This window comes from Rana temporaria, chromosome 8 (genome assembly GCF_905171775.1).
Source record: "Rana temporaria chromosome 8, aRanTem1.1, whole genome shotgun sequence".
In the NCBI taxonomy this organism is placed as follows: domain Eukaryota; kingdom Metazoa; phylum Chordata; class Amphibia; order Anura; family Ranidae; genus Rana; species Rana temporaria.
Genome location: NC_053496.1, coordinates 65,451,472 through 65,474,124, shown reverse-complemented (window position 1 = coordinate 65,474,124; position 22,653 = coordinate 65,451,472). Strand labels below are relative to the sequence as shown.

At 41.5% G+C, this 22,653-nt stretch overlaps 1 protein-coding gene across 1 annotated transcript in view; it reads left to right on the top strand.

Annotated features, from left to right (window-relative positions):
• FBXW4 (F-box and WD repeat domain containing 4) overlaps positions 1-22,653 on the top strand; it is a 247,251-nt gene that overhangs the window by 82,636 nt on the left and 141,962 nt on the right. Inside the window, exon 5 of the mRNA XM_040361932.1 lies at positions 2,671-2,765. Coding sequence (XP_040217866.1) covers positions 2,671-2,765 — 95 coding nt within the window. The remainder of the gene's footprint in view (positions 1-2,670; positions 2,766-22,653) is intronic.

The following is a 22,653-nucleotide window of genomic DNA, read 5'->3' as shown; positions in this document are numbered from 1 at the left end:
GTCAGGCGATAGGCTGCTCCCAGCAATATTTTTAACCTGTGGGAGATATGGAAGCTTAGGCTAGTTAAGCTCAGCACCTTCATTTGGTTATTCTTGGTGCGATACTAAATTCCTGTTGACATAAGTAACACACAGTCCCGGTTTTCTAATTAACAAACGCGTTTGTACAAGGATTTTTGAAGATCTGTTTTTTTTTGTATGCAAATAACTGTCTTAAAAGATATTGTAACCCAAGAACAAAAGTTAGTATACTGCAGCTTACCAGTCCTTTGATCTGGTTGCTGCATTAGGCTCTTTTAACAAGCTAAGTACTTTTACTGCAAGTACAAAAAATTGCCTGTTGGTCTTGTCAAAATTCTTGCGTCCTTGTAACTTCCATTGATTTAAACTGACATTTCAGACATCAACAGACAACCTAGCTATCTTCAGTGAACTAAAGAACAATTAAAGACTTGTACACACAATATGATTGTTGGCAGGGGATTGTCTGTTGACATACTGTTGTCCTAAAATCTGACCGTTGTTATGCTATTTTTGACAATGGTTGTCCACCTTTCGGCCAACAAATGGATGACATGCTAGTAAATTTTCAGCAGACGGTGGTTTGTCGACTGATTTTCGTATGGTCAGTACACAAATCCGTCACACAAAAGTTGAAAGTACAAACACGCATGCTCAGAATCAATACTCACCAAACACAAAATTAGCAAAAGGGACCCAAAGGGTGTCGCTCAAGAGCTGAAATTCCTCGTAGTACGTCACTACGTTCAGGTTTGTGGCATGACAATTGTGTACTGTTAGTATGCAAGACAACATCCTGGCACTTGCCCTCTTGACAAAAATCAGATGCTCAGGTGTCCAGCAATCGTACCCAAATCTGGTGAGCAGCCTTGGGTAATTCTTGAAGTGTGTTTTTAGTGCAGGATCACCAGGCAAAAAATAAATATAAATCCTGTAAAAAGAAAACAAATGCAGCCTCTGCATCTAAAGAGTGATGAGCTGCAATATATTACATTTTTGTTTTGGGGTTTAGATATACAAGACAATTATCAATATATATCCAGATATAGTGAATGAATGTGTATGTATAGCCCCAACTTTTTTTAGCTTTGGGTACAGTGGGGGGAAAAGTAAAAAAAAACAACATAAAACTGTTACTATTACATGTGTCCCACAGTGGAGATTCATACCTTTTATATTTGTGCTCTGGGCTGTTGTCACCTAAACAGAAAATAATGTGAAATCCTAAATATTACAGTTGTCTCCAGCAAGAAAAACAAGAGAGAAAATCTTCCTATGACTGTCCAAAGGGTGAATTCACCTAATTTTGTAGACCTATGGGGGTTTATTTACTAAAGGCAAACAGACTGTGCGCTTTGCAAGTGCAGGTACACACATTTTCCCAAAACTTAGTGAATGTGGTGAAGCTTTGCTGATTTCTATAATCCAAGAATGTGTAAGCAAACATGCTGTTTTTTTAACATATTCCTTGCACCTGATAGTGGTGAAATTTTCTTTAGGAAGAATACCATTCACTAATCTCTGGGGAAAATGAGTGCAACTGCACTTTTAAAGTGCACAGTCTATTAGCCTATAATAAATTAATAACATGCTGTATTTGCTGGCGTATAATGCCCTGTATACACGATCGGATATCTGATGGAATCTAATCCGATGGATTTTTTCGTTGGATATCCGATGAAGCTGACTTTCTCAGTCTTGCATACACAACATCGGTCAAAAATCCAAACATGTTCAACGCGGTGACGTAAAACACTACGACGTGCTGAGAAAAATGAAGTTCAATGCTTCAGAGCATGCGTCGACTTGATTCTGAGCGCGCATAAATTTTTGACCGATGGACTTCCACACAGACGATCGTTTTTTCCTATCGGTTTTTTATCCATCGGAACATTTTAAAACAAACCGATATGGCCCACACACGATCGGTTTGTCCAATGAAAATGGTCCATCGGTCCGTTTTCAACAGACAAACCGATCGTGCGTACAGGGCTTAAGACTACATTTTGCACTTATAAAAACTGGCCAAAAAAGCAGGGGTCGTCTTATACGCCGGGTCAGCAGCTCGGATGCCTGCTGGATGTGTGGTAATACTGTATGTAGCTTTGACTACATACAGTATATACCGCTTAGCCAATCCCGGTGAGCGATGTATTTAAATGAATACAGAGCCTGCTCAGATTGGAGTAACAGCCTCTGCCAATCCAAGCAGGCTTTGTATTTATTAATACAATACATCGCTCGCTGTGATTGGCTCCAGCTCCAGCAAGAAGGAAGAATAATATGGCTCCAGAAGTGAGAAATATGACGCGTCGGAAGCCTTGAAAGAGGGGTCATATTATACAGTGAGTATAGGCAAAAAATCTTAAAAAACTGTAAAATTAGGGGGTCATCTTATACGCAGGTCGCTTATACACCGGCAAATACGATAGTCTAGTGATGGGAACTCCCTACATCAGGACACAGACAACAATCAAGAACATGGCAGGTTTAAGTCCTTCCTTTCAAAACTGAAAAAAAATAATATAATGCTCTCTATATTGAACATTCAAAAATATTTTTCTAACTAAAATATTGAAGCTAGATAAGAATATGAACCCTTAACCATTGTGCATTGTTGTAATTTTTGTTTTAATGTTAATTGTTTAGGTTTGGTCCCTCTCATCTGGTACAGATGCACAATGCCTTCATACTATTCAGACGGATGACAGAGTGTGGTCTATTGCCATAAACCCTCTGTTAAGGTAAGAACAGTATTTCTTTGTATAAAATAAGTTTGTTTTTTTGTTTGAAGCCTGGAGCAAAGAAAATACTACCAGGGCATGTATACCATAGTCTTTAGGTATTAAATACCTATGGAATGATCCCTGAAATTGATGTACAGTAGGTGGCAACTGAGTTGTTTAAAGTTAGTACCGTGTGTTACATTCGGATTGTACAATCTCATTTTTACCAACAACCATTTAATGCAGAACTTACTTACACAATGAATTCAATGTAAATCCAAATACAGTAGTAGGCCCCAGCACTACATAGTGACTAGTAAATCTAAGAATATATAATCTGATTGTAGTAAGGGGTGGTCTTACATAGAGGATTCTGGGTCAATAAGGTCATAAGCAAGTGAAAGTAAAGCGGAGCATTGGTTCAAGAGCAAGTACAAAATTCCATGCAGATAGTCCTATGTGAGAATTGGACCATATATATTTTTTTTAAAACAACATTTTAGCACATATTATCTGTAAATCGAACCCCAATTTGTTTTTATTGACTCCTATATTCCCTTCTTCCTTTAGTATTTATTTTTTTGGCTGATTTTTTATTTATTTTTTGTCAATCACTTTTCTGTAAACTGTTTGAATTTGTGTTTCTTCATGTTTGTAGCGCCACATTGAAAAAAAATGCTTTGTACCAGAAACATAATTTTAGTTTCTTTATAAAAGAAACAGGATAGCAGAATACAATTTGTAGTTAACCCTAATTAGTTTAATAACTGTAAAATTTGCAGGTAACATTGTTAACTATTGTTATATTTTATTAACTCCTTCACCCCTTCCCTAAACTTTTTACCATCTTAAATCCGTATTAAGTGTAGCGCCCCCTTACTTTCAGTATGGGCACTACGCTAAAGTTAGTGGGGAATGTGAGAGTTATTTTGCTCCCATTCACAATTTGTTAAATTGCAGGGCTGCTGTCCTTTCAGAACTGTTTCAGGTCAGTCTGCATTTCAGGGGTGCGTTTCCACCTCTGGGCAGCAGTTGGCGCTAGAGGGGTTCTGGCAGAGTCACTTTTGTCCAGCAGCCAATTAGAGGAGTTTATCCCTCGCTGGGCATGCTGGGGAAGGGTATATCTGGGGCAGACGCCATTGATTCTCATTCCTTTTCGCGGGGTCCAAGTTCCAGGTGCGGCATCCACCTTCAGGGTGCGCGCATCCATGGACCCCGCCACCATAGCCTACCTGGCCTGATGATGAGAGGGGCCCCAGCGACTTGCTGGGTCCCAAACTTTGCTAAGAGGATCCTAAGCTGAGAGCTGTGCGGTGGGGATCGGCTCAGGGAGAACCCGGAGAGAGGTTATCCAGGAGGCCTGAACGAACCATCGGGGATCTGGTCACCACGACACTGAGGCCTTGTACTCACGACCGGATCTGTGCGCTGGAAACTGTCTGCCCGACAGTTTCCGGCGTACAAGGCTGATTTGTGTTTTGTTCCGCTGGCGTGTACACACCAGCGGACCAAATTCCCGTCGTACCGGAACGCGTGCACGTAAACTACGTACGACGTCACTATAAAGGGGAAGACCAAAGTTAATGGCGCCGCCCTCTGTTCCTCTTTTGCTAGTTACGGGTTTGCTCGTGTTAGTGAAGGTTTGGTTAGAGCTGATTCGCGCTTCTCGGTCTCCAGGCTTTGACAGCGTGTATTCACGGGTTCAGTGCGTGTGCTTGCGGTAACGTAGTTGTCATTCGGCTATAGGCAAGCAGGTTGTTTCTGCTTTAGCAGTTGCATCCTGTGCGCTCGTATCTGTTTGTCACGCGTTTGTCGCAGGTAGTGCTGGATTTGCGAGTGCTTTCTGTTTCAGTGTGTTCTTGACTGACCAGCCGGCCGGTTTGAAGCCATGATGGAGCAGCAGCGTCAATTTTCGCGAGTTGGTGCTGTTTATGGGATGGCTGCTGGATATGTTCATTTGTCCAGTACTTTGGCCAGAAACAGGGGGCGGAGGCGTTTCTGGACCAAGAATTGGTTGCGCCAGCGTGACCAGTTCTCACATATGCCTCTGCTTAGGGAACTCCAGGAGAATAATCCTAATGACTTTAGGAATTTTCTCCGCATGACGGACCCCGTATTCAACCGTCTGCTGGATCTTCTGTCCCCCTATATCACGAGGCAGGACACTGTGATGCGCCAAGCCATCACGGCCGAGCAGAGGCTTATTGCCACGTTGCGGTACCTGGCGACTGGGAGGAGCCTGCAGGACCTCAAGTTCTCGACAGGCATCTCTCCGCAGGCGCTTGGGGTCATCATACCGGACACGTGTGCTGCCATCATCAAAGTTATGCATGAGGAGTATATTAAGGTAAGTTTCCTGGCTCTAATAATGTGGCCAACTAACTTTATTTTTATTTTCCCAGATATGCTGTGTGTTTAACTAACGTTACCTTTTCTCCCTATGCATGTTGATATCAGCTTTACATGTTTTATTCTTGGCCTACCTGCATATTTGTCCCTTACCCAATATTAACCTGTCCAGCATGCTATCCTAGGGACAAACCCACCTTGCCATTTTTTCAAACAGGACTTTTTGGTTTTTGTGTCCCCCCCCCCCCCCCCTTCAAACTTTTATTGTCCCCATCAGAGGGCTGTGGAGTCTCTTAATGAAGTGGCCCTATATATTTCATTTCCCAAATTCTCCATGCACATTTTTCTAATGCAATTTTAATACTGTGAACTGTCACAAGGATGCTTGTAGGATGTTTTTGTTACAAAGTACTAAATCTCTTTTTTTGTTTGTCCCCACAGCTACCCTCCACACCACAGGAATGGCAGTCTGTGGCTTCCCAATTTGCCCAGCGGTGTGATTTTCCAAACTGCGGTGGAGCAATAGATGGGAAACACGTCCGCATTGTGCCCCCACCCCGCTCGGGGTCCTACTATTATAATTACAAGGGTTATCATAGTATTGTGTTGATGGCGGTGGTGTCGGCACAGTATGAGTTTCTATATGTGGACGTGGGGAAGAACGGCCGGATGTCTGATGGGGGAGTGTTCGCACGGACTGATTTCTATGATCGTCTCCAAGCTGGTGGTCTGGCATTGCCACCAGATGAAGATAATGTGGAAGGACTTCCGTTTGTGTTCCTAGCGGACGAGGCTTTCGGGCTTGGTCCTCACCTCATGCGGCCTTTTCCCCAGAGGACCCTCACCTCAGAGAGGAGTGTGTTTAATTTTCGGTTGGCCAGGGCTCGGAGGGTAGTCGAGAATGCCTTTGGGATACTCACCAACCGGTTCCGCCTGTTCAGGACATCGATACATCTGGCGGAATATAAATTGGACACCGTTGTATTTGCCTGCTGCATTTTGCACAACTTTTTACGCAGGCACTCCCAGACGTACCTACCCGACATCGGTTCTGAGGCAAGACTACCCTCAGATCCCCTTCCCGGGCTGGACACTGGTCGCGCTGGCTTGGCCCCCCAATCAGCTCGTGAGGTACGCGACAAATATGTTGAGTACTTCATGGGTCGGGGGGCCATTGCTATGCCAGATCATATTTCTTTCTAATTCGGCCCCCAAAGAAAGGAATATTCTCTCAAATAATAAATAATTAGACCATTGGACTTTATACAGTTGTTTGTCATTAATGCTTTTTCTCTTTTTCTCTGTCTTCCTGGTTCTCTAACTAACTTCTTCAATTGTAATGCATAATTGATTTCTCCACTTTTAGTAACTAACCACATTTTGCACAGTATTCACTCATCTACAAACAGGGTATTGAGTCTAGAAATAATAAGCAACTCCATTTGTAAATTTTGAGGTCAAGTATTTTAATTTTTGCTTGTTCATGACCCCAAAAATTATTTTATATTTTTTTCATTACTCCCTGCTTTTGTACTTAGGAGTCAAAAAAATTTTTTTTTTTTTTTTTTTTTTTCAGGTAATTCAACCAAAAATATTATGCAGATTATACATTTATTAACAAGTTCACTTTTTTTTTTATCAAATATAGTTAGATTTATTGTTTACATATATATATATATATATATAGATTATATTTGGTGGGGTGTTTAGCGCCTTAATTTTTTTTTTGGGCATATTTTTTATGCACAAAAAACAATAATTTTTTTAACATTTTTTTTGTTTTTGGTGTGTTTTTCTAAAACTAAATTTTTAGGTGAGAATTTGGAGTCAAATCTCTACTTCACTAAATTCAGTGATTAGAGAGATTTATAATTCTATATATATATATTTTAAATTTTTTACCGTTGTTTATTCTTTATGGTCTAAACTTTATAGTATCCCAAAATGTTCAACATGGTCAAAAAGTAACAAAATCCTATTCCAAAAATATAAAAACTCACAACAGCAGTCAGTCATGGTGTGCTTTCACACTGGAACACGCCAAAATTGGAAGATACACACATTCAGTGCAAACTCGCCAAATGTCATTGGTTCAACAGACAAATGGCCACATGTGCTATCTGACATCATGGGTGATCAATGTCTGTGTTTTGTGGGAGCAAACCCTTCCTCTCAACTACTTGAGGATGGAGGAGGGGGTTGGACCCACAAAGCACAGACATTAGATATTCTGTGATGGCAGATAGCACATGTTGGCACACTGTGTGTGTATCTTCAAATTTTGGCGTATTCATTATTCAAACTGTAAAAATGTTTGTGGGGGCGGGGGATGGGCGGGGGGTGTTTCAGTCTTTGACACGGCCCATCATGTCAATAATGTTCTTAAAATTAGATTCGATGACCATCATTCTTTGCCGCATATTGTCCATTTCCGTGCTGCATTCCAAAAGCACATTTGTTACATTCTGTTCCATGAGAAACATCCTTTCACGCATATTGTGCATTTCAGTGCTGCACTCCATTACCTGCTGAATAATTATAGCAGCACTTGCACGTGAAAATATTGGCACACCATCCTCCTCCCCTAAAACCAACAAAAAAAAGGCATTTACAACATTATTTTTCGATGAGGCCTATCTACATATGTTTTTTTGAATCAAGCTAGGGTGACACTGACCTGATGGGCTTCTCCTTTCCACCTCTTCGACATCTTCTATCACTCCTCCTTCTTCCACCACCTCCCCATCATCTTCAATCACTCCTCCTTCTTCCACCACTTCCCCATCATCTTGGACTCCTCCTTCATCCATCAATCCACCTTCTTTCAATTCGCCAAATTGTTCTTCCGCCACTTGCCCTTCATCTGCTATGACTTCTAAGTCCAAAATTACTTCTTCCTCCTCTCTTCCTTCCTCCTTTCTTCCTTCCTCCTCTCCTTCCACATCCTCCTCTCCTTCCACATCCTCCTCTCCTTCCACATCCTCTTCTCCTTCCACATCCTCTTCTCCTTCCACATCCTCTTCTCCTTCCACATCCTCTTCTCCTTCCACATCCTCTTCTCCTTCCACATCCTCTTCTCCTTCCACATCCTCCTCCTCCTCCACATGTTGAGATGGCAGATTTTGGCCTTGTCTGGCCCTCTCTGCCTCCTCCAAATGCTGGCGACTTCTTTCCCCTGAAATAAAACAAAAAAAATGTAGACTCATCAGCACACAGATATTGGAGAGCATAAATCGCACACATTGCTTAGAAGATGCTTTCATTTAGTTACTTTTATCTTTCACCAAACCTACATTTAGCAATTACTTCTATATGGCAAGCTCTGATCCTGCCCCTTTTTAGCAAAGTGACACACATGGATGTCCCCCCTAAACTGTATTTCTGGGAGACCCTACCAAAACCCATTTTTTATTTGTGGAGACACAGGTGCTCTGCATTGCAGATGTGAAAACATCTGCTTTAGTACCACTGTTTTTAGAATGTATCCTGTTTGCCTTTCCCATTCTCATACTTTTTTTTTCTAGAACTAGCTTTTACACAATGTTTACAAACAAAGTTTTTGGCCAGTGAGCCATGTCCAGGTGTGTTGTTCCTGGAATAACCGAGCCTTTCTGATAAACTATGTGATGTTACGTTGTTTACTAAGAACACTGTTTGTAAATATGTAGTTATTTATGTCCTAAAAAATAAATGACAACATGTCTTTAAAATTACAAGCAGGCCAAGGAGGCAGATGGTGAAATATACATGGCAACACATTATTGCAGACAATCACCCCCCCCCCCCCCAACCCCAATATATATTTACTTACTTTTACGCAGAATTTTAAGTATTTTCTTCATCTGATGTGGCTCCCTCAATTTTAAGTCTGACCATCGTTTCCTCAGCTGTTCCTTGGACCTGGTGATCCCAAACATCCTCTGCATTCTCCTCGCCACCTTGTCCATAATATGTGCCTTTCGGCGGTTAGGGGTCTTGTATGGCCCTAATTCACCATCATAGTCCTTCTTTCGCATGATGTAAACTAACTCCACCATTTCCTGGAACCGCATATTAGTGGCTTTATATCTTCTTTTCCTTGATCGGGACGTCCCTGCCTCTGTCCCTTCACTTGTGGCATGAGAGCATCGTGCCCGCTCGTGTGACATCGCCATCTTTCCTTTCCCACAGAGATTATGGGCGTGGAAAAGATGAATTCTTACGCCATGGGCGGAGAAGAGGGCGGCGTTTAATACATACGCGGAGTGTAGAGAATGCAAACAACGTGTTTACGTCGGTTACGCGGAGAATCTTCGAGCGCATCCAGAACATACACAGTTAACGCCATATTTCCTAAACTCATTGATTAGGGGCCTCGCAAAGGTGACGAGGGCGGGGTTTCATAAATACGCGGAGTGTTTAAAAGGTTTACGCCGTGATTACGCATCTTACGCGGTAATTAGGCGAGCGTGAGAAACGAGGAGCGAGAGACAGGAAGGTAAGGAAATTAAAAATGTGATCAGCAGAGGCCTTGAAAATGTAGACACATGGGATGGGGGTTTGGGCTGTTGGTTGCACCCTTTTTAAGCTATTCTGTCTATGGGGTACCACAATGTTATTTTGGTATCCAAATGCTTTTGGACACCTCACAAAATAGAGATGTGAACAATGCTGTACCTCATTGACAAGTTTTTGAATGGTGTATTCAGATCAGGCAAAGTATTGTTCAAGTGTTGGTTGTACAGAGGTCATTAGGAAGTGTCTTTTATGTCATCCATTGTCAGGGGCATGAGATTTACACATGAAAGAGTGCCTAGATGAAAACTGTCATTTGTAAGCATTGTTTAATTTTATATATTTAAAATATTTACTGCAATGTGAACAATGGCTCTGCATCTAGCAAATCAATGTTTGGTACAAGCAATGCGGCCGAGCTGCCAATCATTGTTTAAACAAGAGAGACTGTGTTTGTAATTAGATATAGGTAATAAATTTGAAGACACATATTAGATCAAGGTCAACGCTGATCCTTTGGAATATTTATTTTTCTGTGGTTTATGTTTTTGTAATCTAGACTCAAAAAGAAATATAATTTGGGAAAAATTACAATGGACCTCCTACAAAGCAAGGAATCTATAGAGGCCTTACTTCAAAAATACCAGGACACGCCCATCCTGTGGAATTCAAAGCACTCTTTATATTGCAATAAAGAGGTACGAGCGGCAGCACTAGAAGAGCTAGCAAATTATATGCAAACTTGGGTGCCAGGATGCACTGCCAACATGGTGAAGGATAAACTTGCCAACCTCAGAAGCACATACAGGAGAGCATACAAAGCTAATAAAAGCCAAAAATCGGGAGCAGCAGCAAGACAAGCAAAGGAACCCAAACTGTGGTATTATAAACAGATGGCTTTTTTGCGGGACGAAATGGAAGGCAGGAAAACGATGTCCAGTCTTTCTTCCAACCTTTCCTCCATGCTACCTTCCAGCGGACATTCCCCAGATGACCACAGCCCTGCAGAGTCGGAGGAAGAGGGCCTGGCTGACAGAGATGCAGATCTGCCACCCTTCGATGAGGAGGTATAGTAGTTTCCTCTATATTTATGGCGTAAATAATTCTTGGTGGATTAATGATTAGATATTGTAAAAAAAAAACCAAGCTGGGAAAAAGCAAACAAAAAGGTGTACAGACAAATAGGTGTCAGGGATGACAACTGCAGGGGTCAGAAGTAGAGTGTATTCAAGTAATAATGAACAGAAAATACTAAACGAAAAACATGAAAATGAGTGTGGTTTTATTTAGCGAAATTGTAAAAAAATTCCTTTTTTTTCCACACAGGAAGAAGAGATCAGCCAGGAGGTGGCAGATCCTCAGGTGTCTGTCAGCCAGGAGGAGGCCGGGGTCAGTGGCAGCCAGGAGGAGGCCGGGGTCAGTGGCAGCCAGGAGGAGGCCGGGGTCAGTGGCAGCCAGGAGGAGGCTGGGCCCAGTGGCCTGCAGCAGGTCCACCCGGCCAGGAGAACCACCACCAGCCAGTCTTCTCCCCCCCAGGTGAGGCCATCAGGCCGAAGGAGGCAGTTGAGGCCTGTGGAGGAGGCAAGCCTCCGCATGATCCAGGAGGCAAGCGCCATCATGAGGGCCCCCCTCAACCCCACAGAGGCCTTCAGTGCCTCATTGGCCCATGATTTAAATGAAGGGGAGGAGGACCAGAGAAGACTGGCAAAGGCCCTGATGAACCAGGTCCTTTGGTGGATGCAGAGGGGCCTGCTGACCCCAGACACTGGGCTATGTGATCCAGCCCGGCTTGCGGAACACCATCCTCCTGCTGCCACATCAACCCCACCCGCAAGACCCCGTGTTCGATCCGCTGGAAGGCTGCCTGGAGGGAAGGCTGGAAAGAGGAGGAAACGTTGATTTTCTGCCTTCCATTTCCTTCCACATAAAGGACATCTTGTTTGTACTACCACAGTTTGGGTTCCTTTGTTTGTGTGCTGCTGCTTCATATTTTTGTGTTTGGCTCCTGAGGCTTGGAAGTTTATCCTTCACCATGTTGGAAATGCAAGTTTGCATATAGTTTGCTATCTATTCTAGTGCTGCCGTTCTTTTTATTTTTTGTGATGACATTTGCCTGAATAAAAGGCCTTTTGCTTTCATTTGAAAACATGCCTATTGTTTGATATACTGTGGGGATTATTAGGCAGCAAACCTTTAATAAATATACAATGGGTAATTTACAAAGGACACACTCCTTGGGGGGGGGGGGGGACATTTGGTGTGCCAACATGGTTTAATATTCTCTAATGAAACACCAAAAAAAAAAATTAATTTAAAAAAACATGTAAAAAAAAAATTGTTTAAATGGTGACATAACTAGAAACAAAAAAAAAATAAAAAAAATGCACATTCCTTTACAAAAATGACTACTCTAAATTATGGAGGACCACCAACCAAAACACACGTCTGGCATAGAAAACATTATTAAAGGATTACATCACAAGCAAGAAATGTGACATTTCAGTATGGGACAACTCTATTGAAATTGCATCAGCAAGAGAACGGGGTTATTCTAGCAAGAGAAGAATTAAGAAAACGAGGCTTTAAAATGTGGTTTAGTGCGCCTTTTTAAGACATTGTTCTCTTGCTAGAATAAAAGGTTTCTAATGACGAATGTGCCATATCCCAAAGAAACGCGAGTTTTACCTGAACGAGCGCTCCCGTCTCCTCATTTGGACTGAGCATGCGCGGGGTTTTTGTACGCTGCTTTTGTGTACAGACGACCGAACATGTCTGACGGACACGATTCCAGCAGACTGTTTTAAAGCAAGACCAGGAAACAGTTGTTCGTTGGAAAACGGTCTGGCCGACGATTGTTTGCTGGAATTCTGTACGTTACTGCCTACACACGAACGAACATGTCCGCTGAAACTGGTCCGCGGACCAGTTTCAGCAGACATGTTTGGTCGTGAGTACGAGGCCTGACAGGTATATTGCAGCTGTCAACCGGTGACCTTAACTGAAATTTACTGGGAGGATTCGCTCAATCCAATTATTGCACCTTAAATCGCTAGGCCTGTGGCAGAGGTCCAGAGTCAGGCCTGTGGCAGAGGTCTGTTCCTCCCAGCGATTTACAAGTGATACTTCGGCTGCCAGGCTTGTGACAGAAGTCTGTCCGGGGGCACTTTACCCACTCTGGCTAGAGTGGCGATGAACTGATCTCATTACTAAGAGCAGGACTGCTCTTCTTCATATCCAAGGCCTGATGCTAAAGTTGCTCTCATGCTTCATCAACCTTTCCTGTCTTGCCTTATGTTGATGTTGGCAATGTTGGGCCTTGGAATAAAGCATTGAAAAAATCCAATTGATGACTGGACCTTCGCTCATTGCCTCAACTCACTAATATCACCCCTAGACACCCTGCAAGGTAACTTAATACGCCGATCCCACAAACAACCAGCGGCTCCTGCGGGGGTAGCGCTACATAAGTTTTTATGATGCTGAATTATAAAGCTAATTTTGGGGGATGCACACTTTGGCTTTGGATCTTGTCCTGGTTCTGCCTTCACTTTTTTATTCCTATCATTTTTTGCTTTTAGCTTTTTTTCACTTCATCCTTGTCTAGCTCGGAGTATATTTTTTGTGTTATTTTACCTTATTTAGGATTTATTTCTTCACCAGACTAAGGAATTTATGGAAAAACAATTTTCTGCACTGCTTTTTCCAAAACGTATTTGAAAAAAAAAAACTGTATTCCCTAAACACCAGCACAGGAGAAATTAAGCAATATATTTTCTGCATGTGTATCTCCTTTGAAATCACTATTGGGACAGAGTGAGGAATCACTCAATGGCTGAGGTTAACTTCAGTACACAATTCCCTTTGATCGTTGGGGTGCTCTTTTTGCTTAAAGTCCAGGCTGCCAGAGCAACTGTGCATATGATGGCTACTTTATTGAGCACATAGGGCATTGTCTGGGAGGAAAGAAAAATGTCTGTTTTATTGTTTAATGGTAAAGTACAATTCTAAGATAAAGCACAATTTTTGTTGCAACAGTGCTCCACAGATCTTCCCTTCATCTAAACCACTATCTTCTTTTTTTTATATTTTTATATTGGCCTCAGCTGTTTACGATAGTAAACTTAAAGAGTCACTAAAATAATTTTTTTTTTAGCTAAATAGCTTCCTTTACCTTACTGCAGTACTGGTTTCATGTCCTTATTGTTCGTTTTTGCTTTCATGTTGCTGTAAATCCTCTCTGTTCTGGACACTTCCTGGTTGCCTGTGTTCTGATAACCACAGTACTGGGAGATTTCTCACGGTGGTCACTAATCAAGGAGGTGTGATTACTGTGTGTAAAACGAAACTGGATTGGTGCTGAGGAGTTTTAGACAAAGTATCACTGCTCTCTATTGGCTGACTGCCCTCTAGTGGCTCTCTGTACATCAGAGAACCAGCAAACAACAGCAAAAACGAAACTACACTGCAGGCACATTAAATGATTGTTTTTTATCTGTTTTTAATCATTTTTAAAAGGAATCAGTTAACTATTATGTCTCTATGCCCTGTAAACAGTCATTTCAGCTAAAAAAAAGTTTTCCTTTAGTGACCCTTTAAGTCAGAGAACTGGGAATATACAGTATGTAGAATATATGCTTAAGAGTACCCTGGTTCAAGTAGAAAAATGATTCTTGCTTGCGGAGAAGCAGTCTAGAGGTAAAAGGGAATAGATATTTACATGTTGTAGATATTTGGTCATATCCTGTCTTTGCAAAAACAAAAGTAAAAAAACCTACCTATTATATATGACCATATATACAATTTAGTACCACCGATGTTGGTTCTTATCAAAACAGTAAAAGGTACAGGTACCCAGTGTAGGATTGGGGAAGAAGGGTATTTCCCCATTGAGTCAGTACTAATAAGATATGTTGGGCTATTGTCCCATTGATTAGAGATACTTCACCATTCACACACTGATGAGAATGGGACCTGCAGTCATTGACACATGGTGGGTGTTTTATTGCTAGCTGCCAACTCGGCATCTGGTAGCTTAAAGTCTTCCAATACTGACTTTCCTCACTTTTTTAAGATGGCATGTAAATGAATGTTGGGAATTGCAAAAGAACGCTGATTCTGCTAGATGTAAAAAGATAAACCATGTCCTGTAGGAACATTTCACCATGCTCACAAGTCAGTGCAGCACCATGGCACGTGGTACTTTTCTTTGACCCATAGAAATCTTGTTCCTGCCATAAAAGGGCTAGTCAGTTATGTTTGACCCCCCAGGTCAAATAGATTTTACAAGGCTTAACTGATGGTTTTCCAAATTGAACCAAAAAGCTTATCTTTGGCAATTCAAAAAAGTACAGCATTGCTTTAAATGGGCTCTCAAATTTGGCAATAAATGCAGTTAGCCAGATTCAGAGACGTTTACGCCGGCGTATCAGTAGATACGCCGTCATAACTCTGAATCTAAGCCGTCGTACATTTAAGTGTATTCTCAAATTGAGATACACTTAAATGTAGCTAAGATACGACTGCCTGCGCCATCGTATCTTAGCTGTCTAGTTCCGCCGGTCACTAGGGGCGTGAACGCTGATTTACGGCTAGAATGCGTAAATCGGCGAGATACGCCTATTCACGAACGTACGCTTGCCCGTCGCCGTTTCCCTGGTCCCCGAAACTGTTTTTATTAGGGGTCTCAGCCCTGCGGATCTCCAAGTCCTCCAAGAAATTGTTGAGGCATGTATTGACGGCTGCGAGATGCCTAGTTGCCCTCCATTGGAAGCGCATGTCCCCCCCCTCTCAATCTGACCTCTACGCCAGGATCAAAGATATTGAATTAATGAAGAAAATGACGGCCAGGTTGCGTGATAGCTTGGACACTCATGATGCAGTTTGGGTGGAATGGCATCGTCGGGAGGATCCGCCTTGAGCCATGAGTCGAGCCACCCCTTAACCCCCCCCCCTCTTTTTCTCTCCCTGTCTACCTGCATTTGCAGTCTCCTTTTTCTGCTCTTTCTTCTTCTCTCTTATTTTCTCTCCCCCCCCCTTTTTATTTTTATTTTCATTTCTTTTTCTTGGCTCCCTCTTTTTGTTTCTTCCTGTGCCTCTGCTACTCAGGGGTTTGTTCTACACGTCCTTACTTTTGTCTTTTGGCAGATTGTGTTTTTAGGTTGGCTGCTTATGAGTGGAGTTACTGAGCTCCCCCTGATATCCGCCTTGTATTGTACTATGCTATGCACTGTTTTCCTTTCTGTTGATGCTCTGCTGACATCCCTGTACCGTTTCTTTTATGGCACGGGGGTTACCTCGTGTCTAATAAAAAATTGTTAATTGAAAAAATTTCAGCAGTTTCAGCAGACATGTTCGGCCGTGTGTACGGGGCCTTAGTGTAGCAATAAGTTGCTAAATGTTGTACCTTCATTAAATGTAACCATATTGCTACACTTAGAGGCTCCTCTCTTCTTTTTTATACTCAGTTGTGATGTGACGCTACTCTTATATCAAGACATCGCTTGTATATCAAGGCAACATTTATTAAAATATTTTGCTTGTCTTGCAAAACGCTCTCAAACCAAGTTACTCTCAAACCAAGGCTTTACTGTACAACACAAGCCATATTGTAATATAACATTATCAAACTTGCCTTTCCTTTTCAAACTGCAGCACTGTAATTTTCTGTAAAATTCAATGTAATATGGCAACCTGGAGGTGTTCAGCACCCAGACGGTCTACAGAACAAGCCCCAAAAACGCAATTTCCTGCTTGTGTGATTGACTCACTGATTTGCCTAGAAGTCTGCACTAAGATACAAGTCTGATGTGCATCCTCTGCAACAAAAATTTCAATTTTGTTGAGATATTCCTAAAAGGTTAATCACATTTCAATGGATTCTGATCCTGCCATCTTCCCTTTATAGAACCCTGTAAGAGCAGCAGCTAAACAATAGTGAAAAAGTCACTCTCATTCGCATTCACTTTATCCAGGGACACAGGCAAACAAACAGCTATTTCCTCAGAATCCGAAACAAGGTGTGTTACAATCCTTGCAATGTACCGGTACATAGATCACCAAAACAGGATTTTTTTTTTTATAACAAAATTGGTGCTACTCTTTAAAAATTGCTTACAAGGTGCTCAGGAAATGAAAGTTCCCAGTGTGCTCAATAGGAATAATAAACTGACCTGTAGACAAATGGGGGTGGCTGTTGTGGATTAGTGCTGATGTTCCTGCCTCTGTTTGGATCTCTTCAAAAACTCTAAAAACATTATAATTGGTAACAAAATCCAAGTACAGTTCTGGGCTTTCCTTCTTTCATTGTTTGCGCAAAACTATTGGCGTTCTTTTTGAAGCCATTGTTGGATATACAACCATCCTAAATTTCTTACAAAATATTTCAATAATTGTGTTTTTGGGAATTTTAGATTCTAAAGGGTTTCAGATTAAAGCTGTATCTTATCTGTTTTATTTGGTGTTCAACAGGTTGGAATTGGATGGAACTATTGCACAGCAGCATGTGATGTAGTTTAAGTGATGACCTCTTGATCTCTTGTTGGGCCTTGTCACTTTTCTCTGTACTCCAGTTTTCAGCAGGACACAGACTTGCCCTCTCTTGATGTCACAATATTTACCTGGAGTGTTTTCTTTGTAAGCTCAAATGATGGATTCAATTGTAAAAGTATTGGTGAAGGGATAGCCATCTCCATTGGCCAGGTTTGAATCAGTCACCCATTTTATGCGAGAGCAGCAAGACCATGAGGTTCTCCTTCCAGCCCAATTATCACTCCAGTTTGTACTCCATGCAAATTCTTCTTGCATTAGAGACAATTATCCACGTCATTAATTCTTCAATTTGATGGCTGGCATAGCCAGCACTGCAACACACTACTGACCTCGGATAATGGAAACCGCTCTTTACCATATTGATGATGAGAGAAGTTAATTAAAATTCCTGGGAGCAAAGGTGTCAGCTAACCTATAAACCTGTCGCTTGACAACAGATCACAGCGATCTCCAATAAGAGACAAGAACAAAGGGGAAACTAGGTGTTCAGGAGAGTGGAGAGAGATCAGAAGAAGATACATTTCCTAAAATAATAATCGGCACACACTTGGCATGGCTGAGCAGTTTTAGAGATTCCACTGCTCTTACTTATTCAAAGCTATGTAGTTGCAACCAGGACAACTTATTATTGCGGCCATAAAGTTCTTTGACATAAGCCACATGTACGATATGTGTGTGCTCCATATGGACCCTGGGGGCTTCACAGATAATGTTGTTTGTTCATGCTTTATCATGATAACGTAGCATAACACATTCTACTCTTAAAAATATACCCTGAAGGGCAATAATTTATATACTAATTAAATGATCATCACAGGGATCAGACACTTTCTGCCACTCTGCTATATATAACTGATTAACAACCGCGGTTTAAAAGGCTGTAAATCCAGTTTTGTGGTGGTCCAGTAAAATGTGTGCTGAGGACCATATCATCAAATTTGCCTGTACTCTCGGCAAATATTAAAGCTTTGCTGTAACTCATTGAATTTGGTTCATGTTATACAGTTTATAGTTGTCAACAGTGCTTTATTTTTATGTAGAGAAGAAGTTTTTGTAATAAAAATAACATTACCTAAATAATATCCTATATGCAGTGTCTCAGGGCATGTGCTTTAGGCAGAGGTGTCACCCATTGGTACATTCTTTGCATAGTTCCTGTGTTGTGAAAGGCAGGTACTTCTCTCTTAAGCTATGTCTTATTGGCTGGAAATATTTTAACCTCTACACATTTGTCATTATTGTATGCAAATAGACAGGAAGTGACTGAAAGAGATCTGAAGAGAGCTTCAGTACCCAGATGCAAAGAGTTAGGCCGCGTACACACGGTCAGACAAAACCGATGAGAATGGACCGAGGTTCAGTTTCATCGGTCCAAACCGACCGTGTGTATAGCCCATCGGTCTGTTGTCCTTCGGTCCAAAATTTTAAAACCTGCTTCAAAATCGAACCGATGGCCCGCTGCCTGATCGGTCCAAACCGATGGTTAGTACAGAAAGCATCGGTTCAAAACCCGCGCATGCTCAGAATCAAGTCGACGCATGCTTAGAAGCATTGAACTTCATTTTATTCAGCACGTCGTGTGTTTGACGTCACCGCGTTCTGACCCGATCGGTTTTTGGAACGATGGTGTGTACGCACATCAGACCATCAGGCCACTTCAGCGGTGAACCGATGGAAATGGCCCGTCGGACCAATCTCATCGGTTTTGTCCGACCATGTGTACGCGGCCTTAGGGCTCCATCTACTTTCAGCTAATAGGCTATGATTTCAGAAAATTACGTGTAAGTTTGGTACTACTTAACATAGCACAACCAGTTTTTGTGAGCCTGAAATTCTGCATTAAAGAATAGGAATGAGAGCAAGTATACAATAAGTTGGAGATTTGACATTGGTGCTTGAATGGGGGTGGGATCGCTATAAGAGATGTCCAAATAGAGCATATGTTAGAATAGAGATGTTCAGTGTTGTATGACTTTCTGAATTGATGTTTTTGTGGGTGTGAGCAAAGATTTGGTGAGTGTCTGGTGACAATTGGGACAGAGTACTAGAAAAACGGAGTCCTAAGGGAGGTGTCCTGAAAACGTAATCCAGAAGTGGGAATTGAGAAGGAAAAGGAAAGTTTGTGAGTTATGTAAAGGATGTATATGGGTGTATTGCTGAAGAATTTAGACAAAATATATACGGTAAGATATTGAAAGAAACTACCGTAGGTTGTTGAGGATTATTTTCTGTCTATCCAGTAAGGAATATGTAGCCTAACTGCACAGGGATGTAAACTATGCTGTGGGCCTTTGAAGCAAGATCTAGGCAAGTATGGCAAATTAAAGGGGAGGGGGTTAGACAAAAGGGTGAAAAAACATTGAGGGCACTTTTCCTACTCTTTAAACATAGTTTTGCATATAATTCCAAACTCTACCAGGACTATACAGATAAATATTGAGAATGGTTACTACCCACATGCATTTGCTTATCCACGGTGACACTAATTGACAGACTTGCAAAATGTTCAAGTTACCCTCTGCATGTCCAAGTGCTCTTTGTAGAAAACACAGAAGCAGTTTTCAGCGATGTTTGCTGTAGTTGTATAAAGTTGTTTTTCTTTTTTCTTGTTTTCTTGTTGATTGTGCTGTCTGCACCTTATTTATTTTGTGTGGCATATCTTTTACACGAATGATGAATTGCCTGTGTTTAACTTCTCAGTGCTGAGCAGTGTGCTTTTGTTTTTCTACCTTTGATCATTGCCCTCAAGAAAGATAATTTAGCAATCGCATCCCAGGGTGGAAGTGTGGAGTTAATGTTAAAATTACTTTCTTTTTCACTGGGTGGTGAAGCAAAGCTAAAGAGAAAAAGAGCTGTAAATCCTTCTACCATGATAAGTTCACATTGGTAAAAAAAAAAAAAAAGCTGTGTCCCCAACCATGTTTTTTTTTTGTTTGCTTTGGTTAGGGTCAGCAAGAGTTTTTTTTTTTTTGCCAGATCTTTATTCCTGCCTGTAAGCCCATGGAGGGGAGATTTATATCTACTTCCTGTTGCTGTAACTCCCATACAAGAAATAGGGGGTAGCAGTTGTTATCAGGACAGGAAACAGACTTTTTTGTTTCCTATTGAGTTTTAACAATTCCCTGCTCTCCTAAAATTGTGTTTTTGATTTCTCAATAGTTCCTGTTCTGACAGTTATGCCGCGTACACACGATCAGTCCATCCGATGAGAACGCACCGATGGACCGTTTTCATCGGTTAACCGATGAAGCTGACTGATGGTCCGTCGTGCCTACACACCATCGGTTAAAAAAACGATCGCGTCAGAACGCTGTGACGTAAAACACAACGACGTGCTGAAAAAAACTAAGTTCAATGCTTCCAAGCATGCGTCGACTTGATTCTGAGCATGAATGGATTTTTAACCAATGGTCGTGCCTACTAACGATCGGTTTTGTCCTATCGGTTAGGGATCCATTGGTTACATTTAAAACAAGTTGGCTTTTTTTTAACCGATGGTTAAATAACTAATGGCGCCCACACACGATCGGTTTTGACCGATGAAAACGGTCCATCAGACCATTCTCATCGGTTTAACCGATCGTGTGTACGCGGCATAAGGCTGGCTATACACGTAGAAAATGTCTTTCCTGCAAACGCAGGTTGCAGGAAAGAAATTCACTCAATTCCCCCAGGCAGTGTTGATGCAGGAATCCCTCCTGCCAGGTCATTGTTTTCTTCTGGCGGGGGGGGAACCGTCCACGCTGGGAAAAGACAGTCATATAGTTATAGCAAGATCACTATAATCGCAAGAGAATCAGGTAGGCTGGTTGTACCCGAGTTGATCGATCGATCAACTTGCTACAGTCAGCCTGCAAATTAAGGGTTTCAAATCTCATCCGGTTCCTGCTGCACTGGCCGAGATTCGAACCATGTATGGCTGGCCATAAGACCTGATTTTAGCTTATACCTGAAACTTTGTTTAAATTTTTTCAGATTCCCTTTACAATGATTCTGTAGTTCTAGGGACCAAAGTATGAGTTGGTCAGGTACTCTTTATTCCATCTTTTTCCCTCTCTTTTTTGTCTCTTTCTTCTTCTACTCTTATTTCTATTTTTTTAACTGGGTCCCGAAATGCTTTGCTGTATAATTTTTATTTACGGACCGTCTGATGCTGAATCACAATCTCAATCTCTAGATCATGCACAGCTGCCAGGAGCTGTACAGCAAAATTTCCAATATCTAAATTGTTCCTTTTGCTCACCTGACTGAGACAATGTTTCATTCTTATTAAGAAGAACAGCATGTCATCTGTAAATATCAGATCCAGATGCTAAGCAATTCTCAAAACAGCAGTAATTTTGTCTATTACATGACCAGTGTAATATCTTGATCCATCATGTTCAGTTTTTAGATTAACCTCACATTGAGAAATGTTGGTTTTGTGGGTGTCAGTTTGTGTTGTAAATGTCAGCATGTTCACACTAATGAGTTCTTTAAAAGGCAAGTGTTTTATGTGCAGTATTTTTGTTGTAAGTTCTTGCCTATTAACATTTTTTTTAGATGTGTTTTACTATTGCATTTTTTTTAGTAAGTATAAAGATTTTATTTCTTCAATCACTCACAAGTAGGTGCAGGCAAACCAGGCAAAGTTTTGTCTACAGGAGGTTCAGCGAACCCAATTATTCGTACTCTAAATCTTACTGAAGTCTATGGGAACCAAATCTTTTATTTTCTGGCCTTTTTCAATTCTAATTCACAAGCTTTTTTTTTTTTTAAAACTGTGGTTATTTAAACGGGCTCACAGCCGATACAGCAGCAAAGAATTTGTTGAGATTTTTACACCAAGCTGCCAGCTTTCTAGTAGAAATGATTTATGCCTCGTACACACGGCCGGACTTTCCGAGAAAAAAGTCAGACTGGCTTTTTTACTCTAAAGGCAGAAGGTTTTTTATCTTAATGCATATATGTATATATGTATGCATATATGTATTCTTACGCTCCAGATGAACTAATTGTCCTTCTCTACACACCCCTGAAGAAGGTTATCCCGAAACGCGTTGGGTGTAAAGAAGGTTCTTCTTCTTGTATTTACCTATATGGTGACAATCTTTGGAACTCTGTATTTTAATTTAATAGTTAAACATTTTTTGATGAATATGTACAATTGTGAATAAAACCCTTTTTACTCTCAATATCCTGTATATTTTGAAATATTATTAGTGCCTTAAAAGTCCACCCAGGGGAACCCCCCTTTTTCTTTTCTTGTATTTACTGGATGTGAAACAAGCTTACACTTGCCATTCACCCTCCTCTCTACTAATTGACTGAGACCCAGCAGCGGCACCATTGGCTCCCACGGCTGCCAATCAAAGTCAGTCAGCCAATCAGGGGAGAGAGGGGGTGGGGTCGCGTTGGGGCTGAATGGACACACAAAGCTGTGACTTGGCTCCATTGCCCCACAGAAAGCTGCTGGATAGGAGGGAGGGGCCAGAAGCAGCAAAGAGGGACCCAAAAAGAGGAGGATCCAGGCTGC